General features: G+C 47.3%; 2 protein-coding genes across 2 annotated transcripts; both read right to left on the bottom strand.

The window, feature by feature from the left end:
• Nucleotides 1–5545: 5545 nt before the first annotated feature.
• Nucleotides 5546–7071, bottom strand: LOC119160772 (uncharacterized). Its single transcript, XM_075867902.1, has 5 exons — nt 7026–7071; nt 6499–6935; nt 6225–6431; nt 5949–6146; nt 5546–5785 (listed from the first exon to the last, which is right to left on the bottom strand). Exons 2-5 carry the CDS (start codon nt 6646–6648, stop codon nt 5546–5548), a joined length of 795 nt encoding a protein of 264 aa, XP_075724017.1. The 5' UTR covers nt 6649–6935; nt 7026–7071.
• Nucleotides 7072–7083: 12 nt separating this feature from the next.
• Nucleotides 7084–9050, bottom strand: LOC142766072 (uncharacterized). The gene is made up of 4 exons (XM_075867903.1): nt 8591–9050; nt 8207–8477; nt 7249–7296; nt 7084–7165 (listed from the first exon to the last, which is right to left on the bottom strand). Exons 1-4 carry the CDS (start codon nt 9048–9050, stop codon nt 7126–7128), a joined length of 819 nt encoding a protein of 272 aa, XP_075724018.1. The 3' UTR covers nt 7084–7125.
• Nucleotides 9051–22301: the final 13251 nt, after the last annotated feature.

Consider the following 22301-nt stretch of genomic DNA (forward strand, 5'->3'; position numbering starts at 1 on the left):
CTGTCTGTCTGTCTGTCTGTCTGTCTGTCTGTCTGTCTGTCTGTCTGTCTGTCTGTTATGGTGGTCTTGCCGATTACGACTTTGTTCTGCAGAGCGTATCATTGATGGTATTTTTACCGAAACTGGTGTGGCATAACATGGCTGTACAATGAATATTAATGATTAGTCATCTCATAAAGATTATGACTATTTTATTATGAACGGCATCATTTGCACGACAGGGCCATGGTGCTCCTGTGTCCATTTGGTCAACACTAAGTATCGAAAAACTGGTATGATGGCAAATTTATGCATCACCAACATGAATGACAAGTGGTAATATGGAAATTAGAACATTTCATATGCACTATGATTTGTATGGCAAGCTCGCGGCAGTGTTGCCAATTACTTTCGCAAATTACTCTATGTCCTGGTGAAAAGTGCCCTATTTTAAACAACGGTTTGGTTACCCTATGTTTTACCTTACGGCTTAAAATAGCACTATGTAAAAATAATGAACTCAGACTGTACTTCACATTACGATGTGCTGACGCATGGTGGTACTGATTTCGGTAGCAACTTCAGCGATCTCAAAATTTGTTTTGAATAGAGGCTAACAAACCTGAAAAACAGCTGATAGATAGAAAGAATGACCCGGCATTTCAATGGTAAAATTATTTACTCATATCCGGGAAACAGAACGAAGTGTCCTATCTGAGAGTACACAGCTTGAAGTTGAAAATGTAACCAGAGTCCTTCAATGCTTTTCTGGTCACGAAACTCCGGCCGAAGTTTCATTCAGGGACAAAAGCTGCCGCTAGGATCGCCCCTGTTAGCGGGAAGGCTTCGCCGGCGGCCGGCGACGCTTGCGGGCCGGCTGTTTCTCCGTCGGCAATGCGCCTAATTTCATCTGCTCTTCATTTCCACCTGTAAAAACGCGACCTGTAAAAACGCGAGTGACGCGAGCGAAGTGTGCGTGTTTTTGATTCAGTTGACGCTTAGCTTAGCTGTGAAATAGAGGAAAAGCCACGCGTGTTACTGAGTCGTATATGTTGCAGCGTTCGTTCGTTGCGGTAGTCACGGCCGCTACGTTCTCGCTTTGAGAAGGAGGACATCTGGCGTTTTCGACTTTTGAGTAGTCTTTGCAGTTTCCTGCATTTGATTTAACTAGCACAAGATTTAAATCGGTATATATGTGATGCAGGGTTCTTGTTGCTGATTTGTTTTTCTCCCGGGCTGAGCCTCAGAGAGTTTTGTTAATAAGGACAAAGCCGTTCGGTTTCCAAGAAACACACAAAAAAGTTTAATTGAAAAGTAAAAAGGCAAAGATTCCTCACAAAACAAAACACTTAATAAACAGTTGACTGGACATGACGAAACACATCTGTAAACACCCAACAAGAACGTTCAAAGTCAGTAACTAAACCTAACGTTCGAAAGAGGCTGAGTGATGGGAGTAGCGCAAGAGTATCGGTGCAGTCTCACCCACAAGTTGGTTTTCGGCGGTGATGAGAAACCGGAACGCCGTGACTCCTGCGTCAGTGCGTGGGCTGGACGAGGACGAGGGAACGCTGGCTGCTGGCGACACGTCGAAAAGCCCTACCAAATCGTGATGGTTTCGGCTTGAGGAGCGTGGACACGTCGGAGACGGGAGAACGCAGGCTGGTGGCGACGCGTCCGGGAACTAGGGTCGACCTAGTCAAGCAGCTGGGCGCACAGCTCGGGCCCGGAGCCCGACGGCTGTAGCTCGCCTGCCGGAACCGAAGTCCGCAGGCTCTGGAAAGGAGTTCAGGACCGGATGGCCACGGTCCTTTGGAGCGGGAACCCGACAGCAGGAGGCCCCGGCCGGTGGAAGTCCTGTAGGCTCGGGTCCGGAACCCAACGGCCCATCTTCAGCGCCCGGTCCGGTGACGACCTTCCGCTTGCACTGCCTGCCTCGAATTCCCCTTGCTCTGGTCTCCCCAGGCTCCTGCTTCAGCTCTGGCCCACCTGTCTCGTTCTCATTGGAGATACTGCTGTTTCGTGGTGTCAAGCCATTGGGCCTTGAAATCTCCGTGTTCGCTGCCCATTGGATGTTTTACCTTTTGTTTACTTCACGTCCTGCCACGCATCCTCGTGCTTGACGCTCTTTAACGTCGTCATTCTTGTTTAAGCAGCACCGCACGTGCACTCTGGTATTTCTCCTTTTGTTTTTTTTTTCCGTGACGCGCACTTTTCGAAGGCGCGCACTTTGAACGCGCACCACACATCACATACGCCCCCCTTTTATTCAAGTTTTTTTTTTTTTTTTTTTAGAAAAAAAAAAACTGCCGATGAGTGCGCGTTCTGCACTACGTCACAATTAAACCACATATTTGCACCACGCAGTTCAACACATCACCGGGCTACAGTTCGCTACATCGTCCAAATGTCCACACTGAAACTTTAGATTCACCCAATTGCATTTAAAAGTTCTGAAACCCGGAATAAACCTTTTTACTACAAAATCGACTATGGACAAAGCTACTTGTGTCCGCATCTAAAAGTCGAAGTCCAGAAAGAGCTACCGGTTTTCTAACCCTACACTCAGGTTATCGCGTCCCAAACCAGACGCACTGCCCTTCTCGCACGTTTCGAAAGTAACTGTGGCAAACATGCTTTTATGCACTTTCGCTGAAACGCGTGTCTGCGCCCCCGCCGGCCACATGAACGCTTACCGGTCACAGAGGAACAGGGCGCGGTCTCGAGCCGTCGGCGTCGACACGAAACGCACTGAGACACGAATGTCCAAATGCCACACTCTCTCACACAAATGCTTTCTTTTAGTTCACCATCTAATGAACACAAGCTCGGGGTGCCCTCAGCAAGCCCAAACGCTCCGACAAGCGTGTGAGGTTCCTGGATTCTTGAGAAGGGATGCCGTTGTGCTCGGTCATTATACAGCTCATCTTGAGTGGACTTAATTATAGGTTCAAAACCAATCACGTTCTCAGGTTCAAGACCCTGTCTGGCATTCTCCATACCTACCATCGAGCCCACCTCCGATTCGATACTGTTTATTTTGAAGAGTGCTTCAGCACTCCCATCGTGTTTTCTCGGACAAATAGCAGTTACGCTATCCTGTGAACTAGAATCCCCTCTCTCTCTGAGTGAGATATACGTATGGTCTAGGACCATTGACGTGGTGCCTGCTGCTACCTCTGTCGGTACAAAACAATCAGTGGCCACTATATCAGAGCCTTCATGGCATTCGCTGCCATCTTCCCAATGACGTTCTAGCGCTCCTTCCATGGAGCTATTGAGAGGTAGCCCTACCCCTTCCCGAAATGTGCTCGGCCTCTGTGACGTTCTGATACACACCTCATTCTGAATGGAGCGTCTTTGTTCCCTGCTATCGAAGCTTTGCTCCACAACATTTTCCACAGCTTCTAGGTCGCCCATATCCAGGCGCTCTTCTTCATAGGTGCTTGGCCTCTCAGAGGTCCCCAAGCAGCTAACGGAAGTAATATGTTCCCAGCCAGAGGAGCTTTCCGTCGCTTCAACAAACTCCTCATGACTCCTGCCTTCTTGGCTGTCCACCTCTCTGCCTTCCTCTATCTGAGCTTCTCGCTCCGAAGTAAGGCTGTCGCGAGGCTCGAGGCCAACCTTGCAGGAATCGACTTCCCTCCAGCAAACGCTGCTATCGGAGCAAACATTCACCGCTTGCTCGACCTTCTGCATCGCCAGCTGCCCCCTTTTCGCCATCGCAAGCTCGAGTCGCCGCTCGAAGTCCACCCTCTCTAATTGGAGCTGCTGCTTCAGTATGCGTGTCTGACGCTCTAGCAACACTTTATTTTCACGCGTTACGCGCTCTAGCTCCTCCTTCTTAGCTCTAAGCACCAATTCAAGCTTTTCCTTCGCCGCCTTTCGTTCTGCAGCCCGTTGCTCACGCTCCCTCTCCATCCGCTCCTCGTACCATACTCTAAACTCCGCTCCCGTCAGTCCCATTTTATCCGCCAACTCAATTAACTCCCACGTGTTCGTCATCGTGTTAACCGCGTCAAAAAAATCTACTGGAAAAACAAACGACTTTGTCCTGTCGCTGCGGACGCCAATTTGTGATGCAGGGTTCTTGTTGCTGATTTGTTTTTCTCCCGGGCTGAGCCTCAGAGAGTTTTGTTAATAAGGACAAAGCCGTTCGGTTTCCAAGAAACACACAAAAAAGTTTAATTGAAAAGTAAAAAGGCAAAGATTCCTCACAAAACAAAACACTTAATAAACAGTTGACTGGACATGACGAAACACATCTGTAAACACCCAACAAGAACGTTCAAAGTCAGTAACTAAACCTAACGTTCGAAAGAGGCTGAGTGATGGGAGTAGCGCAAGAGTATCGGTGCAGTCTCACCCACAAGTTGGTTTTCGGCGGTGATGAGAAACCGGAACGCCGTGACTCCTGCGTCAGTGCGTGGGCTGGACGAGGACGAGGGAACGCTGGCTGCTGGCGACACGTCGAAAAGCCCTACCAAATCGTGATGGTTTCGGCTTGAGGAGCGTGGACACGTCGGAGACGGGAGAACGCAGGCTGGTGGCGACGCGTCCGGGAACTAGGGTCGACCTAGTCAAGCAGCTGGGCGCACAGCTCGGGCCCGGAGCCCGACGGCTGTAGCTCGCCTGCCGGAACCGAAGTCCGCAGGCTCTGGAAAGGAGTTCAGGACCGGATGGTCACGGTCCTTTGGAGCGGGAACCCGACAGCAGGAGGCCCCGGCCGGTGGAAGTCCTGTAGGCTCGGGTCCGGAACCCAACGGCCCATCTTCAGCGCCCGGTCCGGTGACGACCTTCCGCTTGCACTGCCTGCCTCGAATTCCCCTTGCTCTGGTCTCCCCAGGCTCCTGCTTCAGCTCTGGCCCACCTGTCTCGTTCTCATTGGAGATACTGCTGTTTCGTGGTGTCAAGCCATTGGGCCTTGAAATCTCCGTGTTCGCTGCCCATTGGATGTTTTACCTTTTGTTTACTTCACGTCCTGCCACGCATCCTCGTGCTTGACGCTCTTTAACGTCGTCATTCTTGTTTAAGCAGCACCGCACGTGCACTCTGGTATTTCTCCTTTTGTTTTTTTTTTCCGTGACGCGCACTTTTCGAAGGCGCGCACTTTGAACGCGCACCACACATCACAATATACAGCCCTGGGCGACATGCTGCGCTTAGCAAATAGGTGTGCAAACATACAGCACGTTGGGTTAGCACTGTGTCTGCGCGATTTTATAGCGCGCTAATAATGTACAAAAATAACCTAGGTTTGGAAAGTGAGCATCAACATGATGAAGAAAAACGCTCACCAAATGGAAGCAGCATAATGAGCGCGCGTAGGAGTAAATGCTACACACTTGAGCGACTTTCCCGGCTGTCAACATAGGTATAGGGTGTCAACAGAAAAACTCGTATGGTCAGTGTCTGACACACTCGTCCCACCAAAACGAGAAGTTAATTGATTACTTGGTTATGAGGTTTAACGCGCTGACGCTATGCAGGCAATCGGGCGCGCGCCGTAGTGTAGCCAGAGTCCTTCAAGCATTGAAGGACTCTGGTGTAGCTCTCCGGAATAATTTTAACCACCCAGGTATCTGGCTCTTGAGTGTTGCTCAAGAGCCTCAAGAGCTGTCTGGCTCTTGAGTGTTCCCACGCAGTCAGTGCAGCTTATCGTTGAAAACTTCTTTACCACGTAACCGGCAAGATAATCAAGAATGCACTCTTTGGTGGAGAGCGTAACGTCAGGCACGGATGCATTGTTCACTGCCTCTCCCGGCTCCTCAAGAACGTCATCAAAGAGGACCGCCAACATGTCAATCTGCAAAATACATTCCAAGTTTCAAATCTTTCAATGTATAAGTTGAGATTCGTAAATGCAAAAACACATTATGTTTCATTTGGTTATTTAGTCATTTGTGTAGTGAAACTGCTCCTGAAAAAAAGAAACTAGAGCTAATAAATAAAAGCAAGGGGCAGGTTACCTGACTGGAGGCAGGTTTTCCCTTGTCAAAGAGGCCCTGGAGCTTGAGCAACAGCTGGGGTCCATCTCCCTCGACCGAGGCCCGTTTTGGCGGCCGAACTAGGTTGTTTACAGAGAGCATCCGATAGATGAACAAAAAATGTTGCACAGTCGGCTGCCCTCCGTCACCAGCAACATGCCTGACGATGCCGAAAAACCTCTAGAAAGAAAAAATCAAGTTATCGCAACAATGAGAAATTCATAGCACATTTATACACATAAAAGTCATCATGTTTACCTCTAGAGGATCTTGTCCGAAGTTCCCAACGAGAACGTAACGAAACCCAGACAACAGCAAGCTCTCGATGAGTGCAACTGAGCTATGCAGTGTCAGTGTGAGGGCTCCACATGTCTGCTTACTCAGAAAGCAGACTTGCCTCTGGGTCGGTAATGTCTTGATGTATTTCTCCCAGTTGTCCAGCCATGCAATGCTGTCCTTCAACACCTGGAATAAAATTATGCTTCATCTATAGTACACTAAAAACACTTCATAACACATGTAATAATCTCACAGCAATGTGTTGTGCTTCGTTGAATCGAACATGGTCTGGCCTCTGAGAGTTCAGGCAGTCGAACAGCTTGTTCAATGTTCTTGTGAATTGCGATGTTGCAGCCGACCCATGGAGCTTCTTGCAGTCTTCCTGCTCGCTATAAAACTCCATGGCCGAAGCAGTACTCTCACTGAACAGCTGTAAAATGTGTGGAAAAAAAGGATTTTAAGTTTACTTCCCAAAACGTGTGAGCAGATGTTTTTGAAATACACTTTGCACTGAACATAGCTGCGTGCATGACTTGCCTGGACAGCCAACTTCACGCTCATCTTTTGGAACGCATTGGGGAAAATATGGGCTTTCGTTAACTTCGGTACAGCCCGGAGTCCAGCCTGTTCTTCTTCATAGTCCAGTAAGTCCTTGTAGTGACAGTGGAACACCTCCTGTCCTTGAGGGAGCTGCAACATAAGGACAAGTGACAATTTTTTTTTAAACTGAATAGTTTATGCACAGGTCAAGGCATTTACATGACACTTTTTTTTACTTACCAAAAACTTGCCCACTTTGAGCAAGTTGTTTCTGATGCACTTAAATATATGCGGTGGATCAATTACAACGTGGACTTGCTTTGAGGGCTCACACGGGTGTTCAAAACACGTTTGAAGCTTGTGCATGTCCCCGTTGACACCTTGAGAGAAAAACAGTTTAATAGTACACTTGTTTTTCTACTACATCACTAACCACAGCTAAATAAAATTTGAAAAGACGTACCCAGAGATCTCAAGGCTGATTGGTTTGATGTGGAGTTGTCGCAGGTCACTGCGTCAACAACAACACCAGCGTTTGTAAGGTGAACAATGCACTGCAAAAGGAGCTTCGCCACGATTGATCCCGGGGCAGCACCAGAAGCACAAAATGTGCCCACAGTTTGTGACCACCCTCCCAGAAAAGGCCGAAACAGAAAGACCAGCACGTGGTCGCCGTCTTTGCCATGGTCACCTGGTCGTGTGTGTTCGGCGAAATCCACCTTGCCCAGCAGTGCCATGTCCGACTCGCGAATGTGGACGCTTTTTCTAACGCTCATTTCATCGAACATGAGCAATCCTAGAAAGTTTTGGGTAGGTTAACATCTTGTCTCAATTGCGCTGCTGAATATAATACAATTATAAAAATGAGTACTGCTTCTTACCTCGACGCTCTCTTTCTGGAACTGCTTCTAGCTTTTCACACAGAACCGTGAACAAAGTGCTGTCGAAGCCAAAATCAGCTTTCAGATTTCTGAGGTAGCCATAGAGGGTGCGGGGATTTGGAAGGGGCAAAAATTCATTTTCATGAAGAAAAGTGTAGACTGCTGTGGACTTTATCTTTAGCAGCAAGCAGTCATAAATCCACTCTTTTTTGTACCTGGAGAGAATGAATTGCAAATTTGTTTTCCACAATGAGCGTGTTGGAAACTATTCATGCAAAGCAAAAAATAATGAGAATGGTGTTATAAAAACTGAAGAAAGTATATTTGCCCAAACAAACCTGCAATTTTTCCCGAAATTAGAAATAACACTACACAAAACGGCCAAACCAATGTCTGCCTCAATAGCATATTGTTTTGCGGTACAACAGATACAAATACATGATGAATAAATGAAGGCTACACCTTAAGATAACATTTTCAAACGCAAAAGGGGCAATCCAATAGCAATGTTACGTGTGTGATGGGGTATTTGGAACTTACCGCGCAGCTGTTGCAGACTTCGCGTTGGCTTTCATGAGCCAGTGGTCAAAAATGAGCTTCTCGCGAGCCGAAAGCTTCTGAACGTCTTGGTGCGATCTTCTGCTCCTATTCGCTTGCACTGTCAATTTCGCAATCTTCCCTTGGCACAAACGAAGTTGCTGCTTAGTGCTTCGAAGCTGGTCTTTAACTGCGTGGAGCTCTGAGATGGAGCAGACATTTCCCTCTGTCTGGCATGCCATCTCTGTGCAGCTTCCAGTGCTTATCACTCCACCTGTCAAACGAAGAAATATGGATCAATATAATGCGACATCACGCAGCACACAGGCAATACATGCTCTCAACATAGTGAAACAAGAAAACAAGACAACGCCAATGGAGGCTTACCATCATCTCCGGCTGCTTCAGGATCGCAGGGCTCTGTGCTGGAGCTCACAGAAGCTGCAGTGCCATCGTTGTTCGGCGACGAAACGTGACGACGTTTTGCAGGCGGATTTTCTCGCTGTGAGCGCGACCGTGGCTTGGGCTTCGTAAGATACGCCGGCAGGTTTTCAAATATCCGGGGTATGGCACCGACGCGGAGCTTAGGCTTCTCGCGCTGCAGAAGCACAGATTGTCCACTTATTCTGAACTCATCGGCTCGAATAATGTCCGTGGTGTCGAAATGTTTCTCGCACACACGAACGGCCTTCGACTCGAAGTTGAAAGCGCCCGTCTCCTGTCGTGGAATGGCTCGCTTCCACCTGTCGCGTTGTTCGCGGTCGCTTGGGAGGCAGAACAGCGAAGCTTTTTCTGTACAACTCCGATAGCCAGAGCGGCAACCAGGTACGCAGCACGTCAGAGGCATGGTAGTTCACATAGTTTGCCGTCCGTGATGAGTGTAGACAGCTATACCACACAACAAACAAACCAGTAAGCTCGCGCTCCAACGCACTGCAAACGCTGCAAATGCGGCCGCCGCCGTCCAAGCCGCCTTCACCAGACTCGTAGCGCCACCGCGCGGGAGCTTTGATCCCCATATGAAGCTCTCCCATAGCGTTACGGAGAAGTTTCGTGACCAGAAAAGTATTGAAGGACTCTGATGTAACAAAGCGCGTTGAGTGAGACACCATAACAATAAAATACGTATTGTGTAGCAGCGATGGGAAGAAAAGCGGCAGTGTAAGTACCGCGCGTGGGCTAGTGAAATAGGCTATGCCAAGCCGGAAATTTTAGGGCCAACTCAGGAAAGGTAGACAGGTCGGTGATAAATAATCATATTATTCCCTGCTTGGGCATTGGAGGTGAAGTAGTCTGGGAAAAAACATAAAAATCAAGCTTAGTCTGCGATAGGGTGCACAAATTTGAACTGCGCATGTATGAGTTTTTTTATGGGATAACCTTAGCTCAGCTGGACAAGATAAGGCCGTTATGTAATGATAGTAATGCCAACAACCTTCTGCTTGCTAAAGCACCACTGACCGCCCCGTAATAAAAGGGACGTTATTTCATCGATTCATTGGTATACCGCCTAGGTGAATGGCAGACAAAAGCCATTTTTTCTCTTGTTCTCATTCGATTTTATTGATGCATCCACCCTCGAAAGAATTCCGCACCCAGCATTGTTTTGTATGGCCTCAGTGTACGGGGACATTGCAGGCTGTCTGCACATCATGTGCTTCCAGGTTCCACTCATGTTATGACGAAATGACCATTTCTTGTGATGACGTCATGATTTATCTCCACATTGTGGTGTGCCTTTTGTGTAAAGTTTAGTAATCCCGAGCAATGTCATCAGTGAATCGCAGGTTACTAAGATAATCTCTATTAGCTCTTATACCTAACTCTTCCCAATCTAAGGCGGTGAAAACATTCTGTAAACACGTGGTGAATAGCATTACAGAGATCGTGTCTCTCGGCATTACACCCTTCTGTGTTGGAATTCTGTCGCTTTCTTTTTGGAGAACTATGGTGGCTGTGCAGCCAGTGTAGGTTTTTTCCAGTATGTATTTATGTAGGGTTCATTGATGCCCCAATTTCTGATTTCATAGTGCTTGCATTACTGCTGATGTTTCGACTGAGTCAAACGCTTTCTCGTGATCTGCGAAGCCAATGTGTAGAGATTTTTCGTATTTCGCGCATTTCCCTAGTACCTGATTGATAGTACGAATATGGTCTATAGTGATGTAGCCTGTACGAAATCTTGCCTTGTCCTTTGGTCGATTCAAATCTGATGTCGCATTAATTCGATTAGCTATAATTTTTGAATAGTTTGTAGAAAACGGACAGTAAACTGATTGGCCTGTAACTTTTCAAGTCCTCCACGTGTTATTTCTTACGAATTAAGATGGTATTGGCGTTCTACCAAGATTCTGGTGCCTTTCTCGTCAAGAGACACTTCTTATATAAGGTGGCCAATTTTTCTAACATAATTTCTCCGTCATCTTTCAGAAGGTTCATTGTTACCTTATTTTCACCAGTGGCATTGCCTCTTTGTATTCTCTCGCAAGCTTTCCTTACTTCCCTACTCGTTACTCGTAGGGTATCGAATTCATGCGGGCTAATAGTTTTTCTCACGATATCATCTTGGTTGTTTTGGCTCCGAGATAGGAAAACGATGTTAAGCGATTACAAAACGATTGGAAGACATAGGAAAGCGACTATAGGAAGACGATGAAATCAGTAAGGTGCGTGTTACAAACGTTTAAGCACTTTCATGGCGACTATTAGACGTGAGAATGACCGGGCATTTTCAGGTAGTTTTCGAGTATCTAGAAAACACTCGCACGGGTGAGCAGACGACTTCGAGATAAAGCAAACGCCACTCTCTCACGATCTGGATTGGTAATATCCTTTAGGTACGATTGTGAAAGGTTTTCTGTGGAGCTTTTATGGAACCGGACGTCTATGTTGTAAACGCCTAACCAAAGGAACGTGAAATCAGAGATGTCTTCAACTTGAAAATTCCTTCCCAAGCTATGGTCCGGGAGCTCCGAATACTCCAGATATAAAACAAGAGTTCGCAGGGCTAATTGCGGTAATGAACGCGCTCCATCAGACTCTCTGATGACTCAAGGGCGAAGTGGAAAGGGAGGGTGTTTCCAGCGATGGGTTGCCATCAGTTTAAAACAATATTCGCCATGGTGGCCGTGCTTTCAACATCGGTCGAAGCAGTGTAAGCACTCATTGAGACGCACTCATTTAAATGCTTGCGGACGCACTTAGTGCGCGCCTAATTTTATGTCTGGTCTAGTATATTGCTCTGTGCTAGTGGAATGTCAACTTAGAGCGGCGCGAAGGCTGAAACTCGTGCCGCATGCAAGCGTAAGCGGACGCGACGAACAGCACTTGCTACGTGACGCGATTGTCGGGAACATTTAAAGCTAATCCACCCCCATTCATGGACACAGAAAGACAGACGGATGGGCTGATGGACAGACGGATGGATGGGCTGATGTACAGAAGGATGGACGGACGGATGGACGAATGGAAGGACGGACGGATGGATAGGCGGACGGATAGACAGACGGATAGGCGGATAGATACACAGACGGATAGACGGACGGATAGTGAGACTGACAGAAGGAATGAGTTGACGGATGAACAGATGGTCTATGAGGGAGCGGTATGTGTCAAAGAATTTGTGCAATGTTCACTACTAACCCACCCCTTGACCACTAAAATTCACGGTAACAGTTAGCGAAATACCAAATCGCTGCGAAGCGGTGGTGGTAAGCCAAAGACCGCGCGTACGTAAAACGAGTTTGCTAGGGAACAGGGAAGGCAACAATGACTCAAGAAAAGCTAGAAGCGATGGAAAGCCCGTAGATATCCAAGAGGTGTGAACGTGCCCATAGATATTTAAGAGATGTCGGAACGTTTGTTTTCGGCGTGAGTTTCTGTTTCTGGAATTCGGACATCTGTGTCGTGTCTGTGACTGTCTGTAATTTCATTCGAACGTCTCTGTGCTGAGAACCAAAGTCGTATCTACCGAGGATCATCTAGCCAAAGGCTAGTAACGACCTTGAAGCGGCCTATGGAAACAACTGGTATCTCCAGGTTAAGTCTTAATGAAACAACGTAGAAACGATAAAGTTTGTCTTCATAATCGTCCACTTTCACTGTTTCAAGCTTTTTGCGGCTTTGTGCAAGTTTTTCTTAATATTTGTTAATTGAAAGGAGCACAGCGTACTTCTTCAGGCTCCATAGTTCTTCGTCATGGTTTTAACAGAGATATTTCGCATTCAACAACCCTTAAAGTTCAGTTGAGTTGAGTTGACTAAACGTTATTTGCCCAACGGCTGTTGCTGTGCCCAGGGCTAGGCTGCCAGGGACATATCTTTCGTAGAACATCTTTTGAAGTCCTCGGTGACGGCCCATACCTGGTCTTCGAGGGCCTCGCTGAGAAGGGCGGCTTGCCATCACTCAGCAAGGCTCCCCTTTTCAGTGGGTCCCTCAGTTGACGTCATTCTTTCTCGTGGCCTATCTTCATCTCTTTCACATTGCCAAAGTATATGTGCCATATCGGCCCGTTCGTGCGTGCACCACGGACAGCCAGGCGATGGGTGCAGCGTGGGCCATAGGCGGTGCAGATGGTAGGGGTTGGTGAACATGCCCGTCTGCAGCCTTCTCGGGTCCACCCCCTGTGACCTGTCAAAGCAAGCTCTCTCTTGTCATACACATTCAAAGCCACGTGGGCAATCATGCGTTCGCGTAACTGAAAGTCATCTTTTCTTCTCAGTGGGTCGTATCGATGCGAACGTTTTAAATGTCTCATCAGACGCGAAAATCTACCAGTGTTGCGCATTGACGTCCACAGTCGGCTGCATGTACACGTGAAATGCTAAAAATCCTCATGTCATAAATTCATCGTTTGACGTCGTACCGACGTCATAAATGTCATCTTGGCATTGCACAACACGAGTCACACCCGGCCTCAACGAAGGCCGCTTGTAAGGTACAGCATGTAAAAAACGTAATACCCACGCGTAGTTGAGGTGTTTTATGAAATAACCATCAGCTGTGGTTGTAAATGGGACATCTAGCCTTCCCAAACATTGTTACTACATTACATCACCTTCGCACTATAAGTCCCTCTTATGTTCACTCTGTTCGTTCGAAACCAGGGGGCTTGGAAAGAATCAGAGCCCCGCCGCGGTGGTCTAGTTGCTAAGGTTCTCGGCGGCTGACCCACAGGTCGCGGGATCGAATCCCGGCTGCGGCGGCTGCATTTTCTATGGAGGCGAAAATGCTGTAGGCCAGCGTGCTCAAATTTTGGTCCACGTTGAGCAATCCAACGTGGTCGAAATTTCCGGATCCCTCCACTACGGCGTCTCTCATAATCATATGGTGGTTTTGGGACGTTGAACTCCACATATAAGTGATGAATGATTGAAGAGAGTCCGAACCAGGTCGCCAGACAACTGTAAGCTTTATGTATAAACAAGAAAGTTGTCCAGTTTGTTTGTATCGTCTTTCAGTTTCTATCGCAACAAGCTGCATTTTTTAGTAAACGTTTGATAACTAAAGGACTCTGGCTATTCCTCTACGATGCTTACGAATGGGACTCGCGCATGCTCCTGAAGTTACCTCGCAAGCACTGTTCCTTCTATAAATCAGTTGTTAGTTCGTACTAAGCCTGCCATGGGTTTTGAACAAATAGATATTGATTGAGGGCATTGAATCAAACCTCCTACGAGACAGTGACATGTTGCCCCAGTTAATTAGAACGTTTCAGTACATTACAAGTTCATAATGGGCATTTTCAGTTTCGGGGGGGGGGGGGGGGGGAGGGCACGTGGTTACATACAATTATCCACAACTAAGCCACAGCTGAAGACAGTGCATGTTTTACATGTTGACAAGTGCCGCACAGTATGTTAGGAAACATATTGATGACAATAGCATTTACAACCATGTGTTTAGAACAAATTGTTCGGCGATTCGAAATAATATGTGTTGTACTATGGGAGAGCGTTTAGAAAAAAATGCCCCAGCTCCCCGAAGAGAGTCGAGAGAAAATGCGAATACATTTCTGCCATCATAATCAGCTCTTCATATCAGCTTCTGGTGTTGTTAATGCGCATGTTCCAATTGGCATCGTTGCGCAAGTGCAAACAACTGGTTATATAAACATCTGAAACTCTTCAACGTATGTCTGTGCGTGCAACATTTCTACATATATTTAGCGTCATTTCGTGACATGTCGCTTAATCAAAAAATTGCAACGCGGTCACTTTCTCTCAGCATGCTTCGCATAGCGTCGACTTCTTGGTGGATCTGCCGAATTTTTATTTAATAAGTTATATTTAGTTAGTTATGTATTTATTTATTTTGTTTGTTTGTTTGTTTGTTTCCTGATACTGCAAGCCAATATTTTGGCCCATGCAGGAGGGGCAATAGAGTGGCAGAGTTTTGGCAAAAGTCTGACAATGCAAAAAGCTACATAATGAGGATACAGACTATAAGCCATCATCAAACGGAATGCTTTGCACAATGATTCACACAGGTGACAAACCACGCACTAAAACTCTTGAGACAATAGCAGTGCACCACACACAGCGTGGTACTCATGACAGAATTAGACAAGAAACATAACTCAAAATTTTCAGAACTCATATTCTGAAAAAGTTTTGCGGCTTACGCAAACCTCGCCCAACGCAACACAAAGTGCAAGAGGTTCACACTCAGGATCAGCGCAGAGCCATGCGTACCAGTAAAACAAAAATCTATTCAAAGCCAATTAGGATGTATGCAGAATTCATTCGGTAGCTAGGCAGCTGCCAACTAGCATTCTATAGTTGATTGTGAAAACGCATCAAACTAGCTCCACATCACCTATTTCCGAGCTTCACGACACCCATCTCATACATGCCGTCAGCTAAGATGTTTAGCTGAGCTGCTCGAGAGTGAGGCGCGGAAGAACGGCAGAGTGGTGAATCGAGAGGAGAGAGAACAAACAGCGAGAGAAGTGGCGAAACACTGCACCTACCCTCTGCTACACCCTCTTGCAAGACATGGTCCGATTGCTAGGGGTGAGGATAAGCGCGCGCCCGCGGCTGTTGCTATGGGAGAGGGAGTGAGAGCGAAGAGATACGCCGGACATATCCTGACAAAAAAATGCATTCGCATTCAACATTAACGCGATTTCAAGCGCGGCGTACCTATGCCTACCCATACGATTGCCTATAAAGCTGGTGAATAAAAGAACACCCACACCCGCAATGTGAATGCGACTATGAGTGAGCACTGATTGTACAGATGTATTTAAAGATTTATGGTATTTGGCACCCTCCTACGGGAAGCAGATTTCCGTCCACTTTCGATGACGAGTCAGTCACGTATTAATCGTTTTTCGATTTCCTCGTGTCGTAGAGTAGCTGCACTTCTTGAAATGTCACTGCAAGCACTCCCTAAAAATGTGATAGCAACCTCCTGTCGTTTTATTGACATTTGGCGTTTAAGTAATTTTTGACTTCATTTTTTCTTATAGTATTTCAGATATTTCGACCTTTATGAATGGCTTTTATGAAAGTGCTGCAATGGGACAGACAGCACGCAACTATATCGATCACCGGCTCATAAATTTCGGACGCATTGCGACAATTGGACGATCGACCACTCACTATGCAGATGCTACGGGAACACCGTCCGCGCATTTTGTCCGCTCAAAAATCAGTCAAAGCTGTCTTGTGCTTTTTGAGCACTACAGGCCTACGTGACCACCTTTAACTTTTGTGTAGTGCCACCGCTGCATACGCGCCAGCCGATTGACTGACAATCCTGTTTTTTTTTCTCTCTTTCTGTTCTCTTTCCCCTCTCCTTCATTTTTATGCCCCCTTCCCATTCCCCCAGCGTAGGGTAGCAAACCGAACATGTGCTTGGTTAACCTCCCTGCCTTCTTTCTTGTTGTTCATCTTCCCCTCCCCCATAAATTTCGGCAAGCTCCGCATTCGGATCCTACTGCATTGCGAGGCCTGTGTGCCAGGTAGTTAAAAAAATGGCAGCATATCCACGGAGTGAATAATGTAGAGTGGAGCAAAGCATCCGTCCGTCCATTCATTCTTGCTTCCGTCCGTCCATGCCTGGGTCTGTGTGGCCGCCCGTGCATCCATCTGACCGTCCGTGCGTGCGTCTGTTCGTGCGTCCGCACGTCCATCTGTGCGTCCGTTCCTGCGTTCGTCCATGCCTCCACCCCTGCGTCCATCCATGCGTCCATCCGTCGGTGCACCCATCCGTGAGTCCGTCCATGCATCTGTCTGTGTGTCCGTTCGTTCATCTATTCAACAGTCCAAGTACCACCATCTCGCATCTTTTCATCATATATTCCCAATATAAAAGCAGCGCCATCCAGCGGACATTCCAAGGACTCAACGAGGGGTGGCACACTCACACTTTCTTACGGCTTGCGCTTCGGGTCCACTTCCCACCTTTAACCACCTCGAGTTCATGGTATATACTAGTTCACTGTATTCATGGCACTGCGGCTCAACGCTCACTAAACCTTTTCGAAACCAAGGAGGTTATGTCCAGCGAGTGTAACGTAGCAACCCTTTCTTGTCAGATAGTGCTCAATGTACATGCCAATGGCTGCTTATAGGGAATGAGAGACAGGAGAATTCGGCATTCAGTTAACGCGCGAGCTGCGAGTTTTTTATTGTTTAACAACGCACAGAAGAAATCTCTCACCGGCACCACCTTGGAGGTCAAAATGTAAGACTGGTTACACACTACGACTACTACTACGACTACGAGGGACAAATGGGTGCCGCTATAAGGAGCTTCGCCCCTAAAATACGAGTTCAGTGTATTATTGCTCAAGTTATGCGTTTGTAATAAATGCATACAATTTTTGTAGCTGCTTGAAAGGCATCTGCGAAGAACTGACAAATAATGTAACCTTGAATGAGGTCACGCAGGGACAGCACCCTCATGTGCGCAAATGTGAGTGACGTCAACAGGCTGTATATTCCGAGTAAGAATAAATAAAATTGTTCGAAATTTTTAAGTTGGGCGTCCTTTTGTTACGTGTGGGGTTTCTCTTGAGGATGTGTAAATGTTCTATTACGTGGTCTAATGACATGCGTTGCTGAGTAATTAAGCTTTCTCAATTGGAAAGGTTCTACAAGAACTCATTTTAAATGCGAAGCATTTTTTAGCGAACTTCAGCGACTTTGAGCGTATATATCTATCTACTTAGCCACCTACGACTTTTAGCTCTCCCGGCCGTTTCGATAATGGTATCGATGACAAACTTGGCATGGCATAATATGACTGTATGAAGAGCATATTTGACTAGTCATAACATGAAAATCTTGACATATATGTCATGAATGTCATATTTTTTTTTTACTTTTCATGGTCCTGCAGCTCTTGCGGTCGTTTCGTTCACATGGCATGTTTCAAAACTGGTATGGTATGGCATGATTGCATGGTGAACACAAGCGACAGACCGTAACATGAAAATCGTGACGTGTGTGTCATGTAACAACATGACTACATGCCACGCTCATGATGTGCTCGCGGCCGTTTCGCAAGCGTCACGTATACCAAATTTGGTATTACAGTACGTGAATAGATGACGAAGGTATGTGACTGGTGCGAACGTGATAATCATGAGATGCGTGTCATGTAACAACATGACTACATGCCACGCTCATGATGCGCTGGTGGCAGTTTTGGTAGCTTCAGTTATACCAAATTTGGTATTGCTGCACGTGAATGGATGACGAAGTTATGATACTGGTGCAATCATGTTAAACATGAGATGGATGTCACGTAACAACATGACTACATGCTACACTGATGATGCGCTCACGGCCGTTTCGCTTGCTTCACATATGCCAAATTTGGTATTACGTGACGCCAATGGATGACGAAGGTATGCGACTAGCGCAGACATGATAATCATGAGATGCTGTCATGTGAGAAGATGACTACATGCCACAGTCAAGGTGCCATCACATTTCGACTTGATGCGGTGCGCGTGCTCGTCAGCGTTCATTACGTCGCGTCACGCCGGTGTTGCCACGCCAGGCGCCGGTCCTGCCATATCCTCGCAGGCGCGCACCGTGCTGCGTTGCTTTGACACATGCACGTTTCAGCGCGCCCGGTGTCCCTCCGTCACGAAAAAATGGCAGCATATCCACGGAGTGAATGATTGAGAGTGGGGCGAAGCATTCGTCCGTCCATGCGTCCGCCTGTGTGACCGTCCATGCGTCTGTTCGTGCGCCCGTCCCTGCGTTCGTTCATGCATCCACCCCTGCGTCCGTTTATGCGTCCATCCATGCATCTGTCTGTGTGCCCGTTCGTCCATCTATTCAACACTCCAAGTCCCACCATCTCGCATCTCTCTATCATATATTCCCCATATAGAAGCACCGCCATTCAGTGGACATTCCAAAGACTAAACGAGAGGTGGCACACGCACACTTTCTTACGGCTTGTGCTTCGGGTCTACTTCCCACCTTCAACCACCTTGAGTTCATGGTATATACTAGTTCACTGTATTCATGGCACTACGGCCCAATGCTCGCTAAACCTTTCTAAAACCAAGGAGGTTACGCCCAGCGAGTATAACGTAGCAATCTTTTCCTGTCAGACAGTGCTCAATGTACATGCCAGTCAGTGGCTGCTAATGTGAAATGAGAGACAGGAGGATTCAGCTTTTAATTTCTTACGGCTTGCGCTTTTATCTGCTTCCCCCCTTAAACCACCTCGAATTCATTCATGGTATATACTAGTTAATTGTATTCATGGCCCTGCGGCTCAACGCTCGCTAAACCTTTCTAAAACTAAGGAGGTTACACCCAGCGAGTATAATGTAGCAACCCTTTCTTGTCCGATAGTGCTCAATGTACATGCCAATGGCTGCTAATGGGGATCGCAGCGTGCGCGTTGGCTGAAAGCTGAATGCTCCTGTCTCTCATTCCCCATCAGCAGCCATCGGCATGTACATTGAGCACTATTTTTTATTGTTAAACAACGCACAGAAGAAATCTCTCACTGGCACGACCTTGGAGGTCGAATGTTATACCTATTTCGGGTATGTGCCACTGGTGGTTACGTACTACAAGGGACGCCCAAGCCACGCCCTAAGGATTTTTCCCGTGACCTGGACGTGTGTTTTCTAGACGGTCGTCATGTCATACTCACTCGAGACTTTAATTGTGTATTAGACACGCGAGCTTACGTGCAAGGTCCAGGATGGGGTCGCTCTGATTGGAACGCGCGAGAGCTGCGTCGCCTAGTGTAACATTTCTGTTTGACAGATACGTACAGACTAGTGCATGGACCACAGTATGCCTGGACTTGGCGGAGTAGCACGTCGTCTAGTCGTTTGGATCGTTTCTATGTGCCGAGCGCGCTAGCTTCTTACGTATCGCACTCTGATGTAGTAACATTACCATCATCGCCTGTTTATATATCAGATCACCGACCAGTGACGCTCGAGGCTCACTTTCTCTTTTCATCATCAGTGAAAACTTGACATCCGCATTCTGCACGACGCGCGTACACGCTCCAGTTTATCTAGCATCTTGTGCGCCTCTCTTTTGGGATGCGGTCCGGAGGTGTGGGACGCGCTCAAGACGCAGTGGCGTTTACACTGCTCAGTAGCAGGGCGGGCCCTTAGACGCCGTACGTCCGAAGAACTAGCGGACACTGCCTCAAAGCTGCGTACTGCTTATCGGATTGATCGACTAACTCCCTTGATGCGCGCATGGCAGCGAGAGTTAAGGGGTCGTTTTCAACGCCTCATTGCAGCTTCGTCATTGACGGCGGCTGCTTGGCGTTGCAGACGTAATCCTTGTGCTCATCCAGAGGTTCTACGCTTTGCGAAAAGCTCGCTTCTCAACCCGTCGAGTCGACTAGGAACTCCGGCTGCCAGATTCTTACACACTGCCTTACCGCTGACACGTGATCAATCAGTTTTCCTAGCTCACTTTGCCAACATGGCTCGTACGACAATGTCATCACATCACGGTACCACTGAGACAGCCACAATGTTAAGTAGGCTCCCTCAAATTTCATCTAAAGTAGCTGAACAACTCTGCACAAGTCCATCAGCTGACGAAGTGAAAGAGGCACTGTCTTCCATGAAGCGTGGCTCGGCCCCCGGGCCGGATGGGTTGCCTGTTGAGTTTTATTTAACGCTTTGGGACGACATTGGTGCTCTTTTCACCTCTGTTATTGGCCGCTGTTTCGAGAACTTTGAATTTTCTGATAGCTTTCGCGATGGTCGAATTGTTTTAATACCTAAACATGACCCATCGTCAGTTCGCCCAGCGGAGTGGCGACCAATAACGCTCCCCAACGTTGATTATAAAACTTTCGCGGCAGTTATCACTCGGTGTTTGAGAAGCCTGATGCCCTCCTTAATAGGTCATCATCAGGCGTGCTCTATTCCTGGAAGAGAAATCCACAGTCTCTCCTTTGTTCCACGCGATATAGTTGCGTACACGTTAACAACATCAGCTCGGGGACTATTGGTTTCACTTGACCAGGAAAAGGCATTCGATCGCCTCGAACATAACTTTATATTTAGCGTAATGGCAGCATTTGGCTTCTCACAAAACTTCGTCGAGCTTCTCAGAAACGCATACCGAAATATACGCAGCACGTTATTTCTTGATGGTTTAGAGAGTGCGTCATTTCCGGTTACCCGTGGTGTTCGCCAGGGGTGTCCTTTATCCCCTGCACTTTTTGTATTCAGCCTCGAACCATTCCTTCAATCGCTAATCGCTGACCCTTACGTTAGAGGCCTTCCTCTTCCACGTAGTGGTACCGTGACAGTGACAGCATTTGCTGATGACATCACGTTGTATTTGAGGAATGAGGACAGTTTATCACGTAGCCTACGACTTTTTACTACGTATGGCAAAATTTCAGGAGCTGCGTTAAATTTTTCCAAATGTCGATATTTATTCATTGGTTCACCAGATGCAAGTCTAAGTTCCTTTTTCGGTCTTCAAAAAAGTGACTCTATTCGCATTCTGGGGCTTGATTATACTTGCTACAGCATATCAGCCTCCTTGTGGAATTCAGTAGTCAAAGATGTAAAACGACACGTCCGGGAAGCACAAGAGTATGATTTACCGATGCTCGAAAGAAGGTATTTAGCACAGACGGTGTTTTGCGGCCATGCATGGTATATATCTCATGTATTACAGCCCCCATTACAAATCACCAGGTCGTTGCAATCCCTCATTGGCTCTTTTTTCTGGTCGGGTGGAACAGAGCTGGTTTGCCGAGCAGCTCTTGGGCAACCGAGAAACTGCGGTGGATTCGCATTCCTATCCGTCTCTGTTCGCTGCCGGCTACTTGCCCTACGATTCTTACTTGGTTGTTGCATGGTGATCAGTGCCCCGCGCGTGATCTTGCCTGCTATTTCTTAGGCACCAAGTTACGCTATTTACTACCAGATGCACGGCTTAATTCTGCACCACAAACACTTCACGTACCTGCATTTTACTGAATGGCAGTAGCATTTTATCGACACACGCAGCAGGCTTGTCCCGATGTGGACATTCTTGAAAGCCGCATTGTAGATACAACGGCGGCTCTTCTGCTTCCTCTGGTTCCTTCAGCCCGTCTAGCACGATCGAGACATGTCTCGTGGAGCGCGATAACGGCATCGTTTTTGCCTGGTCACTTCCGTGACTTTATGTGACGTCTTGGATGGAGAGTACTCCTAACACGGGACAGAATGGAGAGGTGGGGCATGGTCCCATCTTCCACTTGTCCTAACTGCCCGTTACAGAAGTCTAACCGGCATATGCTGCAGCAATGTGTCATTGCAAAGGTGTATTGGAAGTCAGTTAACACTAGTTTTCGTGGCCTAGGTGTTAATCGCTTTGTAAAATCTGGTCGATGCTCACGTAGTCGCTTTGCACGCCTTCTAATAGCTGCGGGAGCTTTTTGTTTATGGCATAATAGGTGCGAAGCTGTTGCGGCAGGTCATAGTCGTCGTGCTCTTTTTCCGATTCTGGAACGCCTCTACTCCGAACTCTTATCGTTTCTGTCGGAGGAATTGTTCTTCCTCGGGGAAGAAGAATTTCTGCGACAATGGTCGTGCCGCTTTCTGTCCGTAGTTGACAGACGCGTTCAATTAGTCTACCAC

This window comes from Rhipicephalus microplus, chromosome 6, assembly GCF_043290135.1.
Source record: "Rhipicephalus microplus isolate Deutch F79 chromosome 6, USDA_Rmic, whole genome shotgun sequence".
Lineage (NCBI taxonomy): Eukaryota > Metazoa > Arthropoda > Arachnida > Ixodida > Ixodidae > Rhipicephalus > Rhipicephalus microplus.